The sequence below is a fragment of the Arachis duranensis genome, chromosome 5 (genome assembly GCF_000817695.3).
Source record: "Arachis duranensis cultivar V14167 chromosome 5, aradu.V14167.gnm2.J7QH, whole genome shotgun sequence".
NCBI classification, from domain to species: domain Eukaryota; kingdom Viridiplantae; phylum Streptophyta; class Magnoliopsida; order Fabales; family Fabaceae; genus Arachis; species Arachis duranensis.
The window spans coordinates 77,301,732-77,324,404 of record NC_029776.3 but is presented as its reverse complement, the minus strand read 5'-3'; the positions used below and the strand labels follow the sequence as shown (position 1 = coordinate 77,324,404).

The window sequence follows — 22,673 nt, the reverse complement described above, 5'->3', positions numbered from 1 at the left end:
GGGAATCTGGAAAGTCTAACCTTGTCTGTGATATTCCGAGTAAGATTCCGGTATTGAATGACTGTGACGAGCTTCAAACTCCTGAAGGCTGGGTGTTAGTGACAGACGCAAAAGAATCAAGGGATTCTATTCCAACCTGATTGAGAACCGATAGATGATTAGTCGTGCTGTGACAGAGCATATGACCATTTCCACTGAGAGGATGGGATGTAGCCATTGACAACGGTGATGCCCTACATACAGCTTGCCATGGAAAGGAGTAAGAAGGATTGGATGAATGTAATAAGAAAGTAGAGATTCAAGAGGAGCACAGCATCTCCATATGCCTATCTGAAATTCCCACCATGGAATTATATGAGTAACTATTTACTATTTTATTTTCTGTTTATTATTTATTTTCGAACTTATCATAAACCATTTAATCTGCCTAACTGAGATTTACAAGGTGACCATAGCTTGCTTCGTACCAACAATCTCTATGGGATTGACCCTTACTCACGTAAGGTATTACTTGGATGACCCAGTACACTTGCTGGTTAAGTTGAACGGAGTTGTGACCACACATAGTTGTAAACCATGGTATTGGCATCATGTTTTTGGCGCCATTGCCAGGAAAAGAAAAAGCAATGAATTTTACAAAATGTAATAACATATGAATCACAATTTCGTCCACCAGTCACTGGTTCTTTTCAGCACTTTTTTTAATGATGTTGGTAATTAGCTCCCCCACATTGAATTTCTCACCTTTCATGATGCTGTATATGAGCACAGCTCTCTCCTTGGTCACCTCTGAAGTGTTGGATGTGGGGATTAGGGATCTTCTCACAAAATTTAGCCACCCTCTAGCTTGGGGGATCAGATCCCTTCTTCTCAATTGGTTGGGTATCCCATCCTTGTCATTTATCCATTGCACATTCAGCACGCAAATCTCGTTTAGAATTTCATCAAATCCGGTGTCTTGTTGCTTCATTCTTTCTTCATAGCTCTGGGTGGAGCTTGTCCTCTTTACCATTAGCGTCCTCTCTATGCTGGAGGGGCTATAGTCAATGGACTTCCCCCTCACATAGCTAATGTAGCCATAGGGTTGTCTTGGCTGTGACACAGCGTTAGCATAAAACTCCCTCGCCAAGCTCTCTACTACCTTCTTTGGTGGGTTGCATAGGAGTGTCCACCCCCTATTGTTAATCTCAATGTTGATCTCAAGATGCTCGTTCCTCCCTAATTGGAACCCAACCTCTGGGATGATTTCTCTCTCACTCACCCAACCATAGAATTGATTTTGGTTGAATGCGGAGAGAAACTTGTATTCATTGAAAGATGAGCTTGAGGATCCAGAAGTTGGTTCCTTGGTTTTTCTTTTCTTTGAGGCTGAGCTTTTTGGTGGTGCCATTGAGTTGAGAGAATGTGTTTGAGGTCGTGAATTTTTTTTTGCTGGATGTTGCCAGAAAACGCAAGCAAAATAGAGTTTACTCCAACACCAACTTAGGACTTGATTATCTCAATCAAGAAAAGGGAAAAGAAGTAGGGGGAAGATAGGTAATAGAAGGCAAAAAGAGAAAAGAAGAAGAAGAGTGTTTGGATTCTTTTTCGTGTGTGATTAGGGGTTTGAAGTGGGAGAAGAGTTGAGAAAGTGAGGCTTTTATAAGGGGTGAAGAGTGTGGTTTGAATGGTGGGAAATAAAAAGAATTCAATGTTTTCCCACTTGGGGAGTGGTGCCTAGCGTGGGAAGAGGCACCAACCCTTATCTCACTGTGCCTCCTGCATGTGTTGAGTTCCAAAGTGTAAGTACACTTTGACTTCTTTGCTTTATGAGTTATTCACCATGTGGGTCCCATCTTTTCTCTTGAAAATGAAACTGAAACTCTATTAGTAATGACAAAAGAATCCTTCACATTCCTTCTTATCATGGATAAGTGGGATTGCAACTAATGGGTGTCCATTGGGACAACAAACTTAATCCTATTGCATCTTAATAAATTGGTTTCATCATTGTGTATTTAATGTGTTCATAAGGATGAAATAACTCCAATCTTTTCCTTTTCTTTTGTTTCTAACCTCTTCTGAACACATTAAACCACGTTCATGCTCTTGCCAAAATATCAAGTGCTTTTAGATTGAGTAGAATTAAGCTTGCTAGGTGATCCTTGTATGGTGGTGGTCAGACCAAACTTAATCTCTGAGCTTACTCTTCAAAATCAAGTTATCAAAATGGTTGTAAACCTAGATTAAGTGGGTGAGTGGCCACACCAAACTTAGCCTTTTAGCTAGTTCTCAGCCCACTTTCTCATCATCAGTAAATGTATTCATCAAGTTGCAATTCCGGAATAAAAGAGACAAAAGAATGTCAGGGTATCATAACTACCAAAACTGATATTTAAACTTCCTAACCTACCACTTGCAATCTAATTCTAAATGGTAATGCAACACAAGTGTGAAACTGAAACTTAAACTATCCTAAGCAATGAATTTTAAACTACTTCTAAGAAAAACAATAAATCAAAAGGATAAAGTGTTGGGATACCTCCCAACTAACGCTTCTTTATTGTCACTAGCTTGACATTCCTCCATCTTTAGTTGAGCTTGTAGCTCACTCTATGCTCCTCCAAGGAGCCTCCCAAGTAGTGTTTGAGTCTATGGCCATTGACAGTGAAAGTTCTCTGAGTCTTGTCCTCCATGAGCTCTACATGACCATAGGGAAACACCTTGAGTATGGTGAAGGGTCCTGACCATCGAGACTTAAGTTTTCTAGGGAAGAACTTGAGTCTTGAGTTGTACAGCAGCACCTTTTATCCTTCAGTGAATTCTCTCCTTGCTATCCTCTGATCATGCCACCTTTTTGTGTTCTCTTTGTAGATTTTTGCATTCTCATATGCTTGATTTCTAAATTCTTCCAGCTCATTGAGTTGCATTAATCTTCTTTCTCCAGCAGCTTGCTCATCATAGTTTAGCATTAGTAGAGCCCAAAATGCTCTATGCTCTAGCTCAACTGGTAAGTGACAAGCCTTGCCATATACTAGTTGGTATGGGAACATCCCAAAGGGTGTCTTGTAGGCTGTCCTGTAGGCCCATAAGGCATCGTCCGACTTCTTGGACTAGTCCTTTCTTGAGCTTCTAACAGTTTTCTCAAGAATTTTTTTTAGTTTCCTGTTTGAAATTTTGGCTTGCCCGTTGGTCTGTGGGTGGTATAGAGTTGTCACCTTGTGCTTGACTCCATACCTGAGAAGGAGTGTCTCAAGTTGTTTGTTACAAAAGTGTGTCCCTCCATCACTAATGAGGGCTCTAGGAACTCCAAATCTGCTGAAGATGTTCCTTCTCAAGAAGCTTATCACAATCTTGTTGCCATTTGTCGCAGTGGCTATGGCTTCTACCCATCTCGAGACATAATCCACAGCCACCAATATGTAACTATTTGAGTAGGAGGTTGGGAAAGGTCCCGTAAAGTCAATTCCCTATACATCAAATAGTTCAAGCTCTAGTATGAATTGCTGTGGCATCTCATTTCTCTTGGTTAGATTACCAGCTCTTTGGCACTTATCACATCTTGACACCAATTCCTTAGCATCCTTGAATATTGTTGGCCAGTAAAATTTGGATTGAAGCACCTTTGCTGCTGTTCTTTCTCCACTGAAGTGCTCTCCATATGCAGATCCATGGCACTGCTACAGCACTTCCTGCCCTTCTTCATGGGAGACACACCTTCTCAAGATTCCATCAGTACACTTCTTGAACAAATAGGGATCATCCTAGATGTAGTGTTTGGCATCCTTGATTAGATTTCTCTTCATGTGTTTGTTGATGTTGGTGGTAGCTCCCCAATAGCCTTGAAGCTAGCTATGTCTGCAAACCAAGGGGCTACTTGGACCATCATCAACTGCTTATCAGGGAAGCTTTCATTTACTGCAACTTGAAGCTTCTCTTCTTCTTCTTGTGGAATTCTTGAGAGGTGGTCAGCTACCTTGTTCTTTGCTCCGCTCCTATCTTTAATATCAATGTCAAACTCTTGAAGTAGCAGAATCCATCTTAATTCTTGTTTGGTAAGCAAGTATTTGAGTGCTGCATGATCAGTGAATACAATTACTTTAGCGCCAATAAGATATGATCTAAACTTATCAAAAGCAAAGACTATGGCTAAAAGTTCTTTCTCTGTTGTGGTGTAGCTCATTTGATTCTCATTAAGGACCTTGCTAGCAGAGTAAATAACATGTACTAGCTTATCTTTCCTCTGTCTTAGAATGACACCAACAGCAAAATCAGATGCATCACACATTAATTTGAAGGGAAGATCCCAGCTAGGTGGTGCTATAATCTTTGGGTTGGAAGCGATTTATTTATATATTTCTATGTACTCTTTGAGATGATGATAATAGTTATTATTACTGTCAACGATGTTGAAAAGGTTATATTTATTGTCTGTTCAGTATTCAACTTTCTAACTTTTCTTCTCAATCAAATTAAATTAAACTAGATTTTTTTTAAATTAAGAATTTTAAATTTTTTTCTATGTACTCTCTATTTATTTTTTTTCTTCTTCTTCTAAGAAAAATTTGACTCAAAGTTTGCCGTGGAATAAGACGAACTTCATATAAAACAAAAAAATTCGCCGAAGTGCGATGAACTTATTCAAAATGCCAAAAAAATTTCGAAAATTAAAGTCTCATTAATTATTTTAGAGAAATAATGATTTTTCAATTATATAATAAAAAAATTCCGGTTAAATTTTAATAAAATTACAAGAACTAATAAAATAATTAAATTTTTTTATAATCAATCTATTAATAGTTATAAAATTATTATTTAAAAAATGATAACGGATAAATTTATACTGAAATTGTGTTTAATAAACATGAAAAGAAAACCTAAAACTAAAAAGCAATTATATATATGTTGAGATTTTGGAAAAATCATGGCCCATGCTACCCCTATGCTTCGCCACTAAAGACGAAAAAAATTAGCTCGTTTGTCAACCGAAGTAGTAAATATTGGTAGTGGTGTAACTGATGTGATGGTGTAAAAAATAATTAAGGTGATAATGCTGGATATCTATATAACAATGGTATAGTGGAAGAATCATATCCTACATGGAATTTTCTGGTTATTTTGATTTTTTAAAAAATTGAATAATATCACTTTAGGGTCCCACTTACAGCTCACATTAGATTGTCATCTCTTTCTTCTATTATTATCCTGAACCTTGTCTCTTCCATATCTTCTTTTTCTCTCTCATTGAAACCCTATTCATCTCCTCCACTTTTCCCAGATTCAGCTTCTTTGCGTCTTCTTTCTCTGTTCTTTCGGATCAGTCTATCCAGCTTTGCCATCTTTCAGGTGCTCTTGTTCTTCTTCCATTTCTTTCCTTTTTTCCTTAGTCTTTCTCCTCTCCGTTCTTCGATGTTTTCTTCGTCACCGGCGACGTCTCTACTGTCGGTGGTGTCCACAACCTCATAGAGCGTGAGTCTTCGCTCGGTCGCTCGCGCTCCTTGGCGATTCCGTATCTGCGCTCAAGATGGACGTTCTTTGGCGTTGATTCTGATTTCGACGGCGCGAGAGATTCAACGGCTGTTAACGGGAGCCGATCGGCGAGGTTGATCTGGTATAGTGGAAGAAAGATATCCACAACCTCATAGAGAGTGAGTCATCCTTCGGCCGCTCACGCTCCTTGGCGACTCCGTGTCTCCGGTTAAAATGGACGTTCTTTGGGGTGGATCCCGATCTCGAAGGCGCGACAGATTCAACGGCTGTTAACGGGAGCCGATCGGCGAGGTGGTTCTGGTCCTTTTTCAGGTGGCACAGGAAATACAGGTCGCACAAGAGGTCGTTTCCCCTTTTTTTCAGTATTTGTGATTTTCTGTGATTTTGATTTGTATTATAGTTCGTCTGATTTTTAAGTTTCTGGAGGGGGTTTTGTTGTCTTATTTTTGCCCTTGATGTGATTATTATTTCTTCTTAGTGTAGTTTGATTTGATATTTGAGATTGACTATGATCAGTGTGATAGTGTTGAGTTTATTCAATTATAAGTTTATTTGGAAGAGGGTTTTTATTTTCAATCACTATTTTGATTCTTTGTGTTTTATGATAAATTCAAGTCTATTTTATTTTTGCTGTTTTGGAAATTTCAGGAGTTTTTATGATAAATTCAATCACTATTTCAGGACAGTCCAAATGTAAATGTGCAATTAGGGTTGAAATTGGAGAAATTCATAAGGAACAAAAAGACGGGCATATACAGCTGCAACATATTATTTGTATGAATTTCTTAATCCTCTTTAGCAGCATTATTCTGATTAAGATCAAAGCCTTCAGGATTAGTATTAGTTTATATTCTTTGTTTGGATGGAATGAGCTGCATGTTTCATCAATATAATGTGCTATCTACCAAGTTTTACAGTTCATGAGTGCCTATTTAGTGTTATAAGAGGTTTATGTGGTTACTTGTTTGTCCATTTCATTCAATGACCAGATTATCCATATATCGGACAGTAGTTTGCATTTTTTTAAATTGTTTTAGTGAACAATTTCAGAAGACGTAAATATATATAATCATTTGACCATTAGATCATATGATGGGTTATTGTAGTCCCGTATGTCCGTATTTATTTATTGATATGTTTATACAGATGGTTTATGTTTTGTCAGTTTACAACAAGAAAGAAAAGTACCATCGAATTACGGTGAGTGGGTTTTTATTCACATTTATATAACTAACATTTATGTATTCCATAGTTACAATGGAATATTTCAGTATGCCACCTTATATTCTTCTTTATTTTTGTTTTAGTAGTTTCGCTCCCTATGTGCCATGTAAATATTGTGTTGGCTGGTTGTTGTTGCAGATGGCAGCATTTAACATCCAAGAAGCATTTATCTGGAAGGAAAAGATCGAGTATATCATTTGTCGGGTCTGTTTCATTACATTGTAGTAAATTTGGAAAATTATTTGTATTTCTAAAATATAAATTTCTGGTTAGTCTTCATGTCTTCCTGATGTATGTGGAGTTGTAACATAGGAAGCATTTCTTGATACATTTCTGAAGTGATACATTGTAATCTTAAATCTGTATATTTGTCAAAGTTGGTTGTGTCTTTCCTGTTGTGTATGTAAGTTGACACTTCGAGCAGAACATGCTTTACTGAGTTGTAACTCTATGCTATTGAACTTCCAATGTAGCATTAAGGAGCACAACCATCAAATGGTAATAAGTATATTTATTTTGAATACAAATCTGGGATGGACAATGGGAAAACAGCTTCTTCTTCAGATCGAGAAAGCTAGTAAGTATTTTGTGCTCTGTGTCTTATACTTGATTATTTTTGAAAGATCACAGCATTAAAGTTTAACTTCCTTTTTGTGTCATTGTTTCCTAATGTTGTGATCATTTGCACTATCTGTCTAAGCTCATTTCAATGTCTATTCTTTGGTGATGTTATTGAATAATTCAATGAGATGTTACATATGCCACATTTAATAACAGTCTCTCAGGATAGAAATATGAAGACACTGGGAAACACAAAAATCAATTGGGAGTAGGAAATAGATACAAAATCATACATCATGTCTTTATTCTGGGATAAAATCTGACTAATTTTCTGTCCACCGAAAAACTTTCTATCTTGTGTTTGGTTTTTGACCACTATTATGTTTGTCGAGGCACACATTAAAGACAAAAAAAGAAGAAAGACTTTTTTGCTAACACTTTTTCTTGCACTTATGAACAAATAGCTTTACTGTAGTTAGTTATGTGTTCCCAGTGTTATTTGGAATAACCTCCTGTGTATTCAAAATATGCAATATATTTTTTTATATTTAACAGGTTCAGTGCTCCAGAGGATGAAGATGAGCCTCATCCAAATTTGTTAAGGAGGACAACTATTGGAAATGGTTTGCTTTTTGTCCCTTCAGCTGATGAACTTGAATTACTCCTGCTTCTATATTTAAATCTCTTCGTTTTGAGCAGGTCCTCCAGAATCAATATTTTGAGCAGGTCCTCCAGAATCAATATTTTACTGAGCAACTTCATCTCGAATAGGTGTTCAACATCTCTAATGGTGGCTAGGTACTGGGTGGACACTGGTTAGCTGCTGGTTTCCGAGAAAAATCCTTACTAGCAGCAAGTTAGGTTAAATAATCTTTTTTCATATCTATCTTTAGGAAAATTGTTCAAAGTTTGATATAATGAAACAATCTCGTGTTATTCTTGCTCACTATTGAGTTTTATAATTTCCTGTGTAGTTTTTTAATAGTTTGTTTTATTGTTATTAGGTTGAGACCAGAGTGCAGAGTGCAGAACTTTTGGGAAAATTTTTTGTTGTGTTATTGAGGTATTTTTTACTAGATTTTCTTTTTAGTTAAATTTGTGTGTGATAATTTATGTGTTGGTTGTAAATGTGGTTTGTTTATTAGCTCTTTGTTCCTTTTAGATTAATATTAAATCCTTCTCAATTTAACTTTAGACTTTATCTTTTTTCCAAGATGGTTGTTTGATTTTCTATTTTTGGTATGTATCTTAATTTGAACGGGTTTATTGTGTCTGGTTTTTGGTGTTATTGTAAGCATCAAGCTTATGTCTTTTTTGGTGTTTGGATTTTTTTAGAGTCAGGGGTTTTGTCTTGATTTTTATCTGGGCATCTGTTTCTTTTTGTGTGTGTTAGTTAGTGCTGTTACGGAAAAATAGTGTTGCATCCACTTGTTTAGACGTTTATAAGTTCTTGTTTTGCTTTGGCTGATTTTCGATGTTTATATCATGTATGATGTTGATTATGAAGATGAACATTAACTGTTATTCTTGTGGTTTGGATTTTTTAGAATTGTGGCTTTATTTTTTTATTGGTTATTTGGTTCTTTCCGCGTCGATAATTTTCCGTGGCTGGAAAAATTTGTTCTGCAAGAAATTATTTGAATTTTATTTTAAATTTAGTACTGTGTGATTATGTTTAATTTATCTGCTCTGAATTGTTGTCGGTCTATTTTTTATTATTTATTATTTTATATCAGTTAAATGTTTTGTATCCTTTATTATTTTGGTTGGTCAATTGGGAGGTTGAACAGAGATTGGATAATAAAAAATATATGAAGGTCAATGTTGTTGGCTTGCTACTGTTATCACATATAGGGTTGTTATGCTAATGTATATATTTTGGTGTTTTTGTTTTCTATGTGTTCTTTGATAATTTTGGGTAGACTAGTGATATTTTTGGGTAGAAATTTGATATTTACTATTGTTGGTTACAGAGGTTGTATTGCTTACGTAGATTACTGAGGAACTTCATCTTGAATGGGTCTTCAACACCTCTATTGGTTGCTAAGTATTGGGTTGACACTGATTAACTGCTGGGTTCTGAGAAAAATAGCTTCTAACAGCAAGTTAAGTTAAATCATTTTTTTTCATGTCTATTTTTAGGAAAATTGTTCAAACTTTGATAGAAAAAAAGAATATCGTGTTATTCTTAGTCATTATCCAAACACATTGTGTGTTGATGATTGTTGGAGTTTACACATTTTGTTTGTATTTTAATTTCAATTGATTTACGTATTCTTAGTATGAAGTTCATGCTTTTTTTTATTTTCGATTTCTGTTTGATTGTGGTTTTTGTCTTGCTTTTCTTGTGATTTTTTTTCTCTTGACAATTTTCCGTGGTAAAAAAAATTGGTTGTGTCATATTGGCTGAAGTTTAGTTTAAATCTGCTATTGTGTAATTGTGCTAATTTTATATATGATCTTGATTTAAGTGAATATGTGAAGTAGTGTGTTTCTTTTAGTGCTAATTCTATATAGGTTTTTGATTCGAGTGTTAAACAATTTCGAAAGTTCATGTTATTATTTACTTTCATAGTCACTGTGGTTAATTTTGTGTTGATTTTAATTATCTTTTCTGATGATTTCAACTGTTGCTTTGTATCGCTAATAGTATGTGTGTGTTTTCCTTTATTTTTTTTGTTCCATTCTTACGAGATTGACACCAAAGTGCAGAACTTTTCGTGAAGTCAAAGAAGTATTACTTTGTTTTTACAAACGAACGCCTCTTTGATGCAGATGATTTTAAAGAATCCCGGGTTTTAGAGTTTTTAGGTGTTTTATTTATTGGCTGTTTGTTCTTTTTATATTAATATTAAGTCCGTTTATTTTTAATTGTAGATGTTATTTTTTTTTGGTGGTTTTTTGCATATGCACATTTGTTGTATGTATTTTAATTTGAGAGGGTTTATTATGTGTGGTTTTTGTTGTTACTGTGAGTATCAGGTTTATGTCTTTTTCGATATTTTGATTTTGTTTGAGAGTTGCGATTTTTGTCTTGATTTTTATTTGTTTATGTGTTTCTTTTTGTGTGTGTTAGTTATGGTTTTTGGGAAGGTATTGTGTTGCATTCATTTTTTTAGAGGTTTACAAGTTCTTGTTTTGAGTTGGATGATTTTTTAGTGTTTATATTGGTTATATTTTTTATTATGAAGATGACCATTAATTGTTACTCTTGTCCTTTGCTTTTTTTAGGATTGTGGTTTTTATCTTTTATTTTAGTGGGTATTTGGTTCTTTCTGCTTAGATAGTTTTGGGTAGCTGGAAGAACGGGTCTAGCAAGGAATTATTTGAATTTTATTTTGAATTCATTGATGTGTAGTTGTGGTTAGTGGGTCTAATATTACTCTTTGGTCTAATACATGAATGAAAAGTTTATTCAGTTATCTCAACATCAGAGGATTTTTCTTGTCTCTCTGTATATTTTGTATAATTCTTTATTATTTTCTTTTTGATATGCTCATGTCATTATGGTTTACTTCTTTATGAGATTTGGTTTGTTTATAATGTGTTCCGATTTTTCCAAGAAAATAGTTTTTCCAAAGTATAGCAATTTACTTATTTTGTTTTGCCTATTTTATTTTTTTATTTATTTTCCATGCTGAGTGATGTCTTTGTTTATTTCTTATAGGTGTCTCATCTTAGATACCATGATTGATGTGATTGAGAAAGATATTTGGTATTCCCAATAAGATCTTTCTTCTTTTTGTTTTCTAACTCTTATATATGTAAAATTACATTTCAAATAATTCTAGAATCTAATTCTTAGGTTCAGGTGAGTGTGCTGTTTGGTATGCAATATCTCTATATACCTATATTGACTTGTGTACTGTTGTCATATGTTTTTGGTAAAAGTTAATAGTCTTTGTGTGGGAGGTCTATTATGAGGTAAAAGAATTCAGTTTGCTATGGGTGGGCTGTAGGGTCATTTATCACTCTATATTAGTATTAGATTTGTTGAAATGTCTCTTTTTTCAATTGAGGTAGGACTAAATGCTGACTCAATGTGTTTTCTCTCTCAATATGAATTTAATTTAATATTTTTATTGTTTATTTAATTTATTCTACTTATTGGTTTTGCACATTGTTTGCTTTGGAGGAATATGATGTAGAATAAAGTGTAAAAGACAAAATGGGTTTAAACAAGATTTCTTGCTGTTTGGTTTAGGGGAGGAAATAAAAAAAAAATGAGTTGGAGTCCATGTAACTCTTCTCTCTTCCTTCATTCATGACTTGAAAATAGTTTGAAAATGTCACAACAATATCAAGCTGAGAACTTTGTGTTTTATTTGATAGAGCTGTTAAAATTCTTTTGTTTATTCTATTTAAAATTTTAAAATACATATCTCCTTATTTAATTTTAAGAAATACTTTTTGGTAGATAAAATATTAGTTAAAAAATGGTGTAACTAATTAATTTTATGTTTTCCTCACCCTACATAATTCATATGTGTTGATTGCTTTTTATAGGTTTTGGTTGGTTGTTGTGATGGTTGATGTGATGACTGACGTGATTGGGATGGCAGTTGTTATTTCCAAGCATAATTTGCTTTTTATGTGTTGTTACTAGGTGCTATATATGTCAAGTCAACTTTTTTGGTGTAGGAAGTTTGGGGCAGCTTGTGAGTTTCCCTTCAATGTGTTTTCTCTCTCAATATGAATTTAATTTAATATAGTTATTGTTTTTCTTTTAATTTATTCTATTCATTGTTTATGCACATTGTTTGTTTTGGAGAAATATGAGGTAGAAGAAAGTGTAATAAGACAGAATGGGTGGAAAACAAAATTTCTTACTGTTTGGTTTAATGGAGAGAAAAAAAAGGAAAAAATTGAGTTAGAGTCCATGTAACTATTTTCTCTTCATTCATTCATGACTTGAAAATTGGTGGAAAATGTCACAACAATGTCAAAAAGAGAACTTTGTGCTTTATTTGATAGAGTTGTTAAATTTTTTAAGTTTATTCTATTTGAAATTTTAAAATACCTCTCTCTTGTTATTTAATTTTAAGAAAAACTTTTTGTTAAATAAAATATTAGTTAAAAATGGGTTTTTCTCACCCTACATCATGGATCATGTGTTGACTGTTTTTCATAGGTTATGGTTATTTGTTGTGATGGTTGATGTGATGACTGACGTGATTGAGAGGGCAGTTGCTATTTTCAAGTAAAATTTACTTTTTTTATGTTATTATTAGGTGCTATAGATGTCAAATCTACTTTTTTGCTCTAGAAAGTTGGGGGCAGATTGTCATTTGCTCTTCTTTTGAGTTTTTTTAGATTCTAGGTATAGATTGCATTTATCTAATCACTAAGCCAATGAACTATAATGAACTATAATTTACTTGATATATTAATATTAAGTCAATATAATATATGTATAGATATACTGTTACTATCTATACTAGAACTACATTATCCAAGAAATCATATTGGATTTGATTTGATTTATAAGTTAACAATGATATTCTAACTATTTTCTATTGATATATATTTAAGTTGAATGCTTAATTGATTTATTTGAGAATATTTTAATGTTGTTTTGATATTGCTGCTCTTTTTATTTCCATTCTCTTTGTGATTGATTACTCTAATTGATTTGTTGATTGGTATATTTATGTCTTTTCAATTATTTTTTTTTTAGTTTTTTCTTTCCATGCATCTGAAATTCTGGGATTTAGTCAGGTGAGCTATGCTAATAGATGTCTTTTCCTATTTATTTTGTTCCCAATTACTACATTGTAGGTGTTTTTGGGTGTGCCTCATATGCATATGCACATATATTTAAGTAGATTAGATGTTAGTGGGTTTTAGGGTATACTATTCTATTCTATTACTTTATAATTATTATTATTATGATTCTATGGGATTTGTTGGAATGTGTCCTTTCTTATTTAATTATTGTGCATGGAGGATAGCATAGGTATTCTTGATTGTGGTTGCTGGATATGTGTGTGATAGGTAATAGATGATGTATGCTATGTGATACATGTTTTCCCACCCTTTCTTTGAGGTATTCAAATTCAAATTCAAATATTTTGGTGATTTTTAGCTTGTCTATAAAAAGGACTCCTTGGTTGTATGGTTCAATGCACCTCATTCGTTCTCTGAAATCCCTTGTTTCTAGTTTGTGTTTATCTTTTTAGTTTCCTCTAGTGTGTTTGGTGGTTGAGCCAATGCCTCCTCCATTTGATTCTATCTCTAAGATCCACCCTCCAAAGGAGGCATGGAGACTTAAAGTTAGGGTACTAAGAACTTGGATTGTTCCTTCTTTTGGAAATTATGATGTTGCAAATTCAATGGAAATTGTTCTTGTTGATGGAGATGTGAGTTGCTGTTCAATGTTGGTCTTGTGTTGATTTTATCTACCGTTTTCTTTCATCTTTTGTTGTTTTCGTTGTAATTTTTATTTGTTTTTTAAATTTTTTGTTTTTTTTTTCTTGTGCAGTCTAACAAAATACAAGCAACTGTTAAGAAGCAGCTCATAAATAGGTTTAAAGAGAGTATTGTTGAGGGTCAAACATACCGAATGTCATATTTTAGTGTTGTTCCAAACCAAGGCAATTATAGGGCAGCAGAACATGAGTTTAAGTTGGTTTTTCTTAACCGTACAACTGTTATCCCTGTCCCTGACGATGATATCCCAAAGACATGTTTCAGTTTCTGTCCCTTTGATGAGCTCTTGAATATGACTGAAGATTATGTTTACTTAGTTGGTAGGTGACTTTAAATCTTCCTTATGCCCTTCATTTTTTTTTGTTTCACTTTGTTGCCTTTTTTCTTGGCTGATTTCTTATGGAAATGTGCACTTTTGAATTGTGATTTTATTGATGTTTGTTTTTTTTTATAGATGTTATTGGTTTGCTAACTTCTGTTGGTGAAGAGAAAGAGTATGTGAAAGATGCGAAAGTGATGAAGATGATCGTTCTTGAGTTATCTTCAAAAGAGTTTGTTCTTTTCTGCCTGCTATTGATTGTGTTTTGCATTGATTAACTATTATTTATGTTAAGCACTATTCTTTTAGTTTTTATTGGTGTTTTATGTTAAATTGTTAATGGACTTAATTTTTTCAATAAATATTTTTTTTTCAGGTTGACAATACGTTGTGCTTTGTTTGGGGAGTATGTGGATGAAGTGCATCGTTTCTTAGGTTCTGGCTATATGGAGCAGCCAGTTGTTGTGATCCAACTTGCCAAAGTTAAATTTTTTAGGGGTAGTCAATATTATAATGTTTAGGCTGCTCAAACTCTTCTGAGATTTGTTTGCTTTATGTTTAGTTCCCTGTTTTTAACTATTTATTTTTTTCTTTATCTATTATTTATTTAGCTTAGTGTTTTGTAGGACAAGTTGGTCTCCAAAATGTTATGCATGCTACTCGGCTGTTCTTTAATCCAGATTTGTCTGAAGTAGTTAATTTCAAAAACAGGTTATTGGATAGTATCTTATTAGATGCCATTGTTTAGTTGATTGATGTGTTTCTTTATAGTTTTACCTTGGTTAATATAATTTCAGTTTATTTTCTTTATTCGTGTTTTAAGTTTTGTTGACAGTATTTCTTTTTTTTTCCTTTTTTTTACTGATTTTTCCTGTAATTCTTCTATGATGATTAGTATGATTGACCAAGGTATCAATGGAACATAGCCATTATTTATTGCTAATGAGGGCAAGGTTGTTTCATTGGAAGATGATTTTACGTGGCTTACTAGAAGATGCACTATTGACGAACTTCATGATAACAACGAGGTTTATTGGGTTTCTTCCATGTCTTTGGTCAATTTTAACTTAGATGTCCTTTCGTGAACAATTTATATGAAGTTTATGTTTTCCATTCATATCTCAATGTTTCTTTTTTATATTATGATAGGAGGGGTCTTTTGTGGTTTTTGGTTTTGTGAGATCTATTGTGGACGAGGGACCTTGGTGGTATTCAGCTTGTGTTTGTGGGAAGTCAATTCAGCCTCAAGGTGGTGCATATTATTGTGATTTTTGTCAGCACTATGTTACCAATGTGACTCCCGGGTACCTTGTGTTTATTCCCTTATGTGTGATACTATTTTCTTTTTTCTTTCTTTTACCTGCTGTTGTTTATTTCTCCTTCTTGCATTTTCCTGATTACAGTTATTTTGTTGTTGTTTTTTTTTTTTGGTTTTTGTATTAAATTTTTTATTGGGAAATTTTTCGATGGTCAGATATAGGATCAAAATAGCTGTTGTGGATGATAATGGACATGGTGTATTTGTGTTAATTCGATCGTGAGGCTGCTTACTTGTTGAAAAAATCATGTGCTGATCTGTTTGGAGAAGTTCAAAAGGATGCAAGTGTATGGTTTATTCCCTTTTTTTCTTTTCATGTTGTTGAGTTTAATAGTGACTGAGATCTGTTTCTGCCATATCTAACTGTTTGTTGGGTGTGTTTGAGTGTGTATTGTGTCCTTAATTCCTCTAAGAACCATGTTTTTCAAATTATTTCATAGGTTGTTTGTGGAGATAGTTATCCTGTGATGTTCCAACAATTGGTGGGGAAAAAATTGCTCCTTAAGATAGATACCAAGAATGTTGGTGCGGACAAGTATTTTGGAACTTTTCGTGTGAGAAGAGTTTGTGATGATGCTGCTATTATTTCCATGTTTGAGTTGCCTAACTATGATGCGGATGATGAGTGTACTCCATTGAAGGTTGCATCTACAAACTCGTGTTTTTTATTTTCCTTATTGTTTTTTATTGTTTCTTTTTTTTTTCCGACTGATATTCTTTTATTTATTTAATTTTTTTTATAAATTGTGTTTAGGGTGGTAAGCTGGGAAAGATCCCTTCAAGCGAGGATGAACATATTGTTGACAAGAGGGAGCCCTGTGAGGTGCTTGATGAGGGTATCACTGCTGATGGGAATTGTTCAAATATGAAGACAGTCTGCACGCCTTTGATTGACTTTCTGGGTGAAAAGGGTGCTGAAGTTACTGGATTGGATGATATAAGTACTGATATTGATATTGTAAAAGAGGCAGGGAAAAGAGTTGATGATAGTGTACTTGTTGATGGGGAGTGCAGTCTGGAAATTGAGAGCCTCTTGAATTCTCCGCCCGTGAAAACTACGGTAATTTGTTTATTAGAATTGTATTAAATAAGAATGTGTTGGTTGGTTAAATTACCTATTCTTTTCTTTGAATTACGGAGAGTAATCAACCTAATTTGGCTGGAAATCTAAGATGAATTGTCAATCTATATGGTTGTGTGTTTTCTGCTGTTTACATTTATTCAGCCATTCAATTCTTTTGCATTGCAGGATGTACTTTCTGCTGTTCTTGATGGATCCCCTGTTCATGTGATCAAGAAAGAGGCTGTTTCCAATCTTCCCAGGGGTAGAAAAGTTAAGAGAAATCTGAAAAAAACCTTTGATGATGTTGCCCATGAGGAGCTTGGCCCAACTTCCAAGGTTCTCAAGAAATGTGATGTTTGATATTTTAATAGAGCTGCTGGTGTTGCTGTGAAATAGTTTACTAATCTAAGTAGTTAACAACAACAGTGGTAGTAATGTTTAATTTAATATATGTTGAATATTAGTTTCTTTTATTTTTTTTTTGTTTAATATCCTATGGTTAATTTTATTTTTGTCTTATGGGGAGTTCTTTTTTATTTTGTATTGTAAATCATATGTGTATAATATGTGTTTAAAATATCAAAGATTAATTATACTTACTCCATGATCCTTTTTTTTTTACCAAAAAAACAGATGAATCAATTATATATGATCCTACCATAAATTCGTGTAATCCATTTGGTTCTCTGATTGATCATCCTCTTTTCTTGCAAAGTGAGCTCCAAGGTATTTTTTTATGAATTTTTATTTTGTTCTATGATAATACTTCATTTTATCGTTCGATTTAATTTGTATGCATTGATTTATTTAATTTATTCATACTAATTTTCCTTGCATATTTATTATTGTCTGTTTGATTTTTTCGATTATAAATGTGAAGGTGTGATGCATAGTAAATGCATTTATCTATATATAAATGTAAATTTATAAATGCAAAGGAAATTCCAATATAGGTGATGATAGATAATAAAGATTTTGGTTTTAAATATGATAATCTATGAATGATTTTTTACATAATTTTTGGTTCATTGTATTCATGTGAACAAAATTTTGATAGATAGTTCTGATTCGTTTTTAATGTGTTTGTGGTGTACGGTGATTGCATTGATCTTTTGTTTTTTGTTTGAAATTTGTACAGGCTGCCTTGATATTGGTGATGCTAATTACACTTGTTCATTTTGTGGGGCAAACTTTTGGTTGTTAGAGCGTGTTGAAAAATATTCAACAGTAAATCAACCAATATTTACACTTTGTTGCTCAAAAGGAAAAGTTCAATTACCTTATTTGCAAAGGCCTCCAGATTTATTGTGTAACCTCATATATGGTGATGATAATAAGTCTTTGTATTTTCAAAAAAATATCAGATCGTACAATAGTATGTTTGCATTCACTTCTTTTGGATGTAAGGTTCATGACTCAATTAACGATGGTAGTGGACTACCTCAATTTATCATAAATGGGCAAGTTTATCATCGAATTGGGAGTTTGATACCAGCCATTGGTGAAAATCCAAGATTTGCACAGTTATATATCTATGACACGCAGCATGAAGTAGTCAATCGCCAGGGAATTTTTGGGTATGTTCTTCTTAACTTCCATGGTTGATTATTAGTGTTGTTATTTTATATTATATGTGTATCATTTCTTGTTTTTTGTTTTATACCATGGGCTAGAGAGATTTTAAATGAACTGTTGTATTATGTCTTCGTGTAGGCAAACAACTGAAATAGATAAAGAATTGATAGTTGGTCTAATGCAAATGATTGATGAACACAATGTTATAGCCCAATTGTTTCGGAGAGCTCGACAATTTTATGAGCATCATTGATGAGCGGATAAGTTATACGCTTTTTGGCATTGTTTTTATATAGTTTTTAGTAAGTTTAAGCTACTTTTAGGGATGTTTTCATTAGTTTTTATGTTAAATTCACATTTCTGGACTTTACTATGAGTTTGTGTGTTTTTCTGTGATTTCAGGTAAATTCTGACTGAAATTGAGGGATTTGAGCTAAACTCTGAAGAAGGCTGACAAAAGGACTGCTGATGCTGTTGGAATCTGACCTCCCTGCACTCGGAATGGATTTTCTGGAGCTACAGAACTCCAATTGGCGCGCTCTCAACGGCGTTGGAAAGTAGACATCTAGGGCTTTCCAGTAATATATAATAGTCCATACTTTATTCGAAGAATGACGACGTAACTTGGCGCTAAACGCCAAGTACACGCTGCTGTCTGGAGTTAAACGCCAGAAAAACGTCATGATCCGGAGTTGAACGCCCAAAACACGTCATAACCTGGAGTTTGACGCCAAGAAATGCCTTAGCTCGTAAATTCATCAAGCTCAGCCCAAGAATACACCAAGTGGGCCCCGGAAGTGAATTTATGCATCAATTACTTATTCATGTAAACCCTAGTAGCTAGTTAATTATAAATAGAACATTTATCTATTGTATTAGATGTCTTTTGACCACGTTTCATCTTTGGTCTCAGTTTTATATTATTCTTCATCTTAGGAGATCGTTGATCACGTTAGAGAGGGCTGGCCATTCGGCCATGCCTGAACTCTTTGCTTATGTATTTTCAACGGTGGAGTTTCTGCACACCATAGATTAAGGGTGTGGAGCTCTGCTGTACCTCAAGTATTAATGAAATTCTATCTTCTTTTATTCAAATCCGGGCGCATATCTCTTAGATTCCCTAACAGAATCTTCGTGGTATAAGCTAGATAGATGGCGGCATTCATGAGGATTCGGAAAGTCTAACCTTGTCTGTGGTATTCCGAGTAGGATTCCGGTAATGAATGACTGTGACGTGCTTCAAACTTTAACCTGCTGGGCGTTAGTGACAGACGCAAAAGAGGGATTCTATTCCAGTAGGAGCGGGAACCAACCGGTGATTAGCAGTACTGTGACAGAGTGCGTGCATTAGTTTTCACTGCGAGGATGGGATGTAGCCATCAACCATGGGTGATGCCTCCAGACGATTAGCCGTGCAGTGACAGCGCATAGGACCATTTTCCCGAGAGGATTGAAAGTAGCCACCGATGATGGTGATGCCCTACATACAGCTTGCCATGGAAAGGAGTAAGAAGGATTGAGTTGAAGTAGTAGGAGAGCAGGCGTCCTTGAGCTCTACAGCATCTCCATCCGCTTATCTGAAATTCCTACCAATGAATCTGCATAAGTGTTCTATCCCTTTTATTGTTTATTTCCTTAACTTTATTTTCAAAAACCCATAAACAATTTTAATCTGCCTAACTGAGATTTACAAGGGGACCATAGCTTGCTTCATACCAACAATCTCTGTGGATTCGACCCTTACTCACGTAAGGTTTATTACTTGGACGACCCAGTACACTTGCTGGTTAGTTGAACGGAGTTGTGAATTCAACTGGTGCCACAATAATGATTTCATACAAGTACAAAAGAATATGGATCACAATTTCGTCCATCAAGTTTTTGGCGCCGTTGCCGGGGATTGTTCGAGTATGGACAACTGACGGTTCATCTTGTTGCTCAGATTAGGTAATTTTCTTTTCAAAAATCTTTTTCAAAATTTTTCTTTTTATTTTTCGTTTTTTTTTCCAAATTATATTTTCGAAAAATATAATAAAAATACAAAAAAATCATAAAATCATAAAAATCAAAAATATTTTATGTTTCTTGTTTGAGTCTTGTGTTAATTTTTAAGTTTGGTGTCAACTGCATGCTTTTAAAATTTTTCTTGCATTCTTTTCGAAAATCTCATGCATTCATAGTGTTCTTCATGATCTTCAAGTTGTTCTTGACAAGTCTTCTTGTTTGATCTTGATGATTTCTTGTTTTGTGTCTTTTCTTATTTTTCTTGTGCATTTTTGCATTCATATTTTCCATGCATTAAAAATTTCTAAGTTTGGTGTCTTGCATGTTTTCTTTGCATAAAAAAAAAATTTTCAAAAATATGTTCTTGATGTTCATCATGATCTTCAAAGTGTTCTTGGTGTTCATCTTGACATTCATAGCATTCTTGAATACATCTTGTGTCTTGATCCAAAATTTTCATGTTTTGGATCATTTTTGTGTTTTTCATTCAAAATTTGATTTCAAAAATATCTTTTCCTTATTTCTCTCCAAAATTTCGAAATTTTGGGATTGACTTGGTCAAAAATTTTCAAAATTAGTTGTTTCTTACAAGTCAAGTCAAAATTTCAATTTTAAAAATCTTATCTTTTAAAATCTTTTTCAAAAATCATATTTTTTTCATTTTTTTTATATAATTTTCGAAAATTTCAAAAAATTATTTTTTAAAATATTTTCAAAATCTTTTTCTTATCTTTTTATCAAATTTTCGAAAATTAACTAACAAGTAATGTGATTGGTTCAAAAATTTGAAGTTTGTTACTTTCTTGTTAAGAAAGGTTCAATCTTTAAGTTCTAGAATCTTATCTTGTAGTTTCTTGTTAGTTAAGCAATTCTTTAAAATTAAATCTTTTTCAAATATCTTTTTCAAATATATCTTTTTATCTTTTATCTTATCTTTTTCAAAAATTTTATCTTTTTCAAAATTTGATTTTAAAATATCTTATCTAACTTCTTATCTTCTTATCTTTTTCAAATTTTGATTTCAAATCTTTTTCAAATCAACCAACTAACTTTTTGTTTGTTTCTTATCTTTTTCAAAACCACCTAACTACTTATCTCTCTCTAAATTTCGAAAATTCTCCCTCTCTTTTTCAAAAATTCTTTTTGTTTCAAGTTTTAATTTCAATTCTAATTTTATTTTTAATTTTCGAAATTACTAACCTCTTTTTCAAAATTATTTTTGAAAATTTCTCTCCTCTTCTCTCTCTTCTCTTCTTCTATTTAATTATTTAATTACTAACACTTTTCTTCACCTATCTTCATCCAAAAATCCGAACCTCCTTCTTCATTCTTCTACCCCTTTCTTCTTCTACTAACATAAAGGAATCCCTATACTGTGACATAGAAGATTCCTCTTTCTTTTCTTGTTTTCTTCTCTTTCTTATGAGCAGGAACAAGGATAAAGGCACTCTTGTTGAAGCCGATCCAGAACCTGAAAGGACTCTGAAGAGAAAATTAAGAGAAGCTAAATTACAACAATTCAGAAACAACCTTTCAGAAATTTTCGAACAGGAGAAAGACATGGCAGCCGCAAATAATAATGATAATAATGCAAGGAGAATGCTTGGTGACTTCACAAAACCAACATCCAAATTTGATGGAAGAAGCATCTCCATTCCTGCCATTGGAGCCAATAACTTTGAGCTTAAGCCTCAACTAGTTGCATTAATGCAACAAAACTGCAAGTTTTATGGACTTCCATCTAAGATCCTTATCAGTTCTTAACTGAATTCTTGCAGATCTGTGAGACTGTAAAGACAAATGGAGTTGATCCTGAAGTCTACAGACTCATGCTTTTCCCTTTTGCTGTAAGAGACAGAGCTAGAATATGGTTGGATTCACAACCTAAGGACAGCCTGAACTCTTGGGATAAGCTGGTTACTGCCTTCTTAGATAAGTTCTTTCCTCCTCAAAAGCTGAGCAAGCTGAGAGTGGATGTTCAAACCTTCAAGCAAAAGGATGGTGAATCCCTCTATGAAGCTTGGGAAAGATACAAGCAGTTGACCAAGAGATGTCCATCTGACATGTTTTCTGAATGGACCTTATTAGATATATTCTATTATGGTCTCTCTGAATTTTCGAAAATGTCACTGGATCATTCTGCAGGTGGATCTATTCACCTGAAGAAAACGCCTGAAGAAGCTCAAGAACTCATTGACATGGTTGCTAACAACCAGTTCATGTATACCTCTGAGAGGAATTCTGTGAATAATGGGATACCTCAGAAGAAAGGAGTTCTTGAAATTGATGCTCTGAATGCCATATTGGCTCAGAACAAAATGTTGACTCAACAGGTCAACATAATCTCTCAAAATCTGAATGTATTGCAACATGCATCCAACATTACTAGAGAGGAAGCTTCTGAAGAAGCTTATGATCCTGAGAACCCTGCCATGGCAGAGGTTAATTATTTGGGTGAACCTTATGGAAACACTTATAACCCATCATGGAGAAATCACCCAAATTTCTCCTGGAAGGATCAACAGAAGCCTCAACAAGGCTTTAACAATGGTGGACGCAACAGGCTGAATAATAGTAAGCCATATCCATCATCTTCTCAGTAACAGACAGAGAATGCTGAACAAAATAACTCTAATTTAGCTAATATAGTCTCTGATCTGTCAAAGGCCACTTTCAGTTTCATGAATGAAACAAGATCCTCCATTAGAAAT

At 33.8% G+C, this 22,673-nt stretch overlaps 2 protein-coding genes and 1 long non-coding RNA gene across 3 annotated transcripts in view; all 3 read left to right on the top strand.

Moving 5' to 3' along the window:
* The first annotated feature begins 7,165 nt into the window (after positions 1–7,165).
* Positions 7,166–8,318, top strand: LOC127747526 (uncharacterized). Its single transcript, XR_008009402.1, has 4 exons — positions 7,166–7,270; positions 7,810–7,877; positions 7,954–8,110; positions 8,259–8,318. It is a non-coding gene; the product is annotated as an uncharacterized LOC127747526 (long non-coding RNA).
* A 5,145-nt stretch (positions 8,319–13,463) lies between these two features.
* Positions 13,464–22,673, top strand: part of LOC107489369 (uncharacterized) — a 19,007-nt gene continuing 9,797 nt past the window's right edge. Inside the window, exons 1-7 of the mRNA XM_052261742.1 lie at positions 13,464–13,613; positions 13,736–14,003; positions 14,138–14,234; positions 14,379–14,500; positions 14,629–14,713; positions 14,898–15,030; positions 15,152–15,306. Coding sequence (XP_052117702.1) covers positions 13,464–13,613; positions 13,736–14,003; positions 14,138–14,234; positions 14,379–14,500; positions 14,629–14,713; positions 14,898–14,928 — 753 coding nt within the window. The 3' untranslated portion in view covers positions 14,929–15,030; positions 15,152–15,306. The remainder of the gene's footprint in view (positions 13,614–13,735; positions 14,004–14,137; positions 14,235–14,378; positions 14,501–14,628; positions 14,714–14,897; positions 15,031–15,151; positions 15,307–22,673) is intronic.
* Positions 15,504–16,795, top strand: LOC127739605 (uncharacterized). The gene is made up of 4 exons (XM_052262365.1): positions 15,504–15,607; positions 15,761–15,961; positions 16,075–16,380; positions 16,570–16,795. Exons 2-4 carry the CDS (start codon positions 15,788–15,790, stop codon positions 16,741–16,743), a joined length of 654 nt encoding a protein of 217 aa, XP_052118325.1. The 5' UTR covers positions 15,504–15,607; positions 15,761–15,787; the 3' UTR covers positions 16,744–16,795.

Excerpts from the sequence above, each read along its gene's own strand:
- LOC127739605 (XM_052262365.1), top strand. The coding sequence starts at position 15,788 with ATGTTCCAACAATTGGTGGGGAAAAAATTGCTCCTTAAGATAGATACC. Across the intron at positions 15,962-16,074 it reads ATGAGTGTACTCCATTGAAG|GGTGGTAAGCTGGGAAAGAT; the intron begins GTTGCATCTACA and ends AATTGTGTTTAG. Across the intron at positions 16,381-16,569 it reads CTCCGCCCGTGAAAACTACG|GATGTACTTTCTGCTGTTCT; the intron begins GTAATTTGTTTA and ends TTTGCATTGCAG.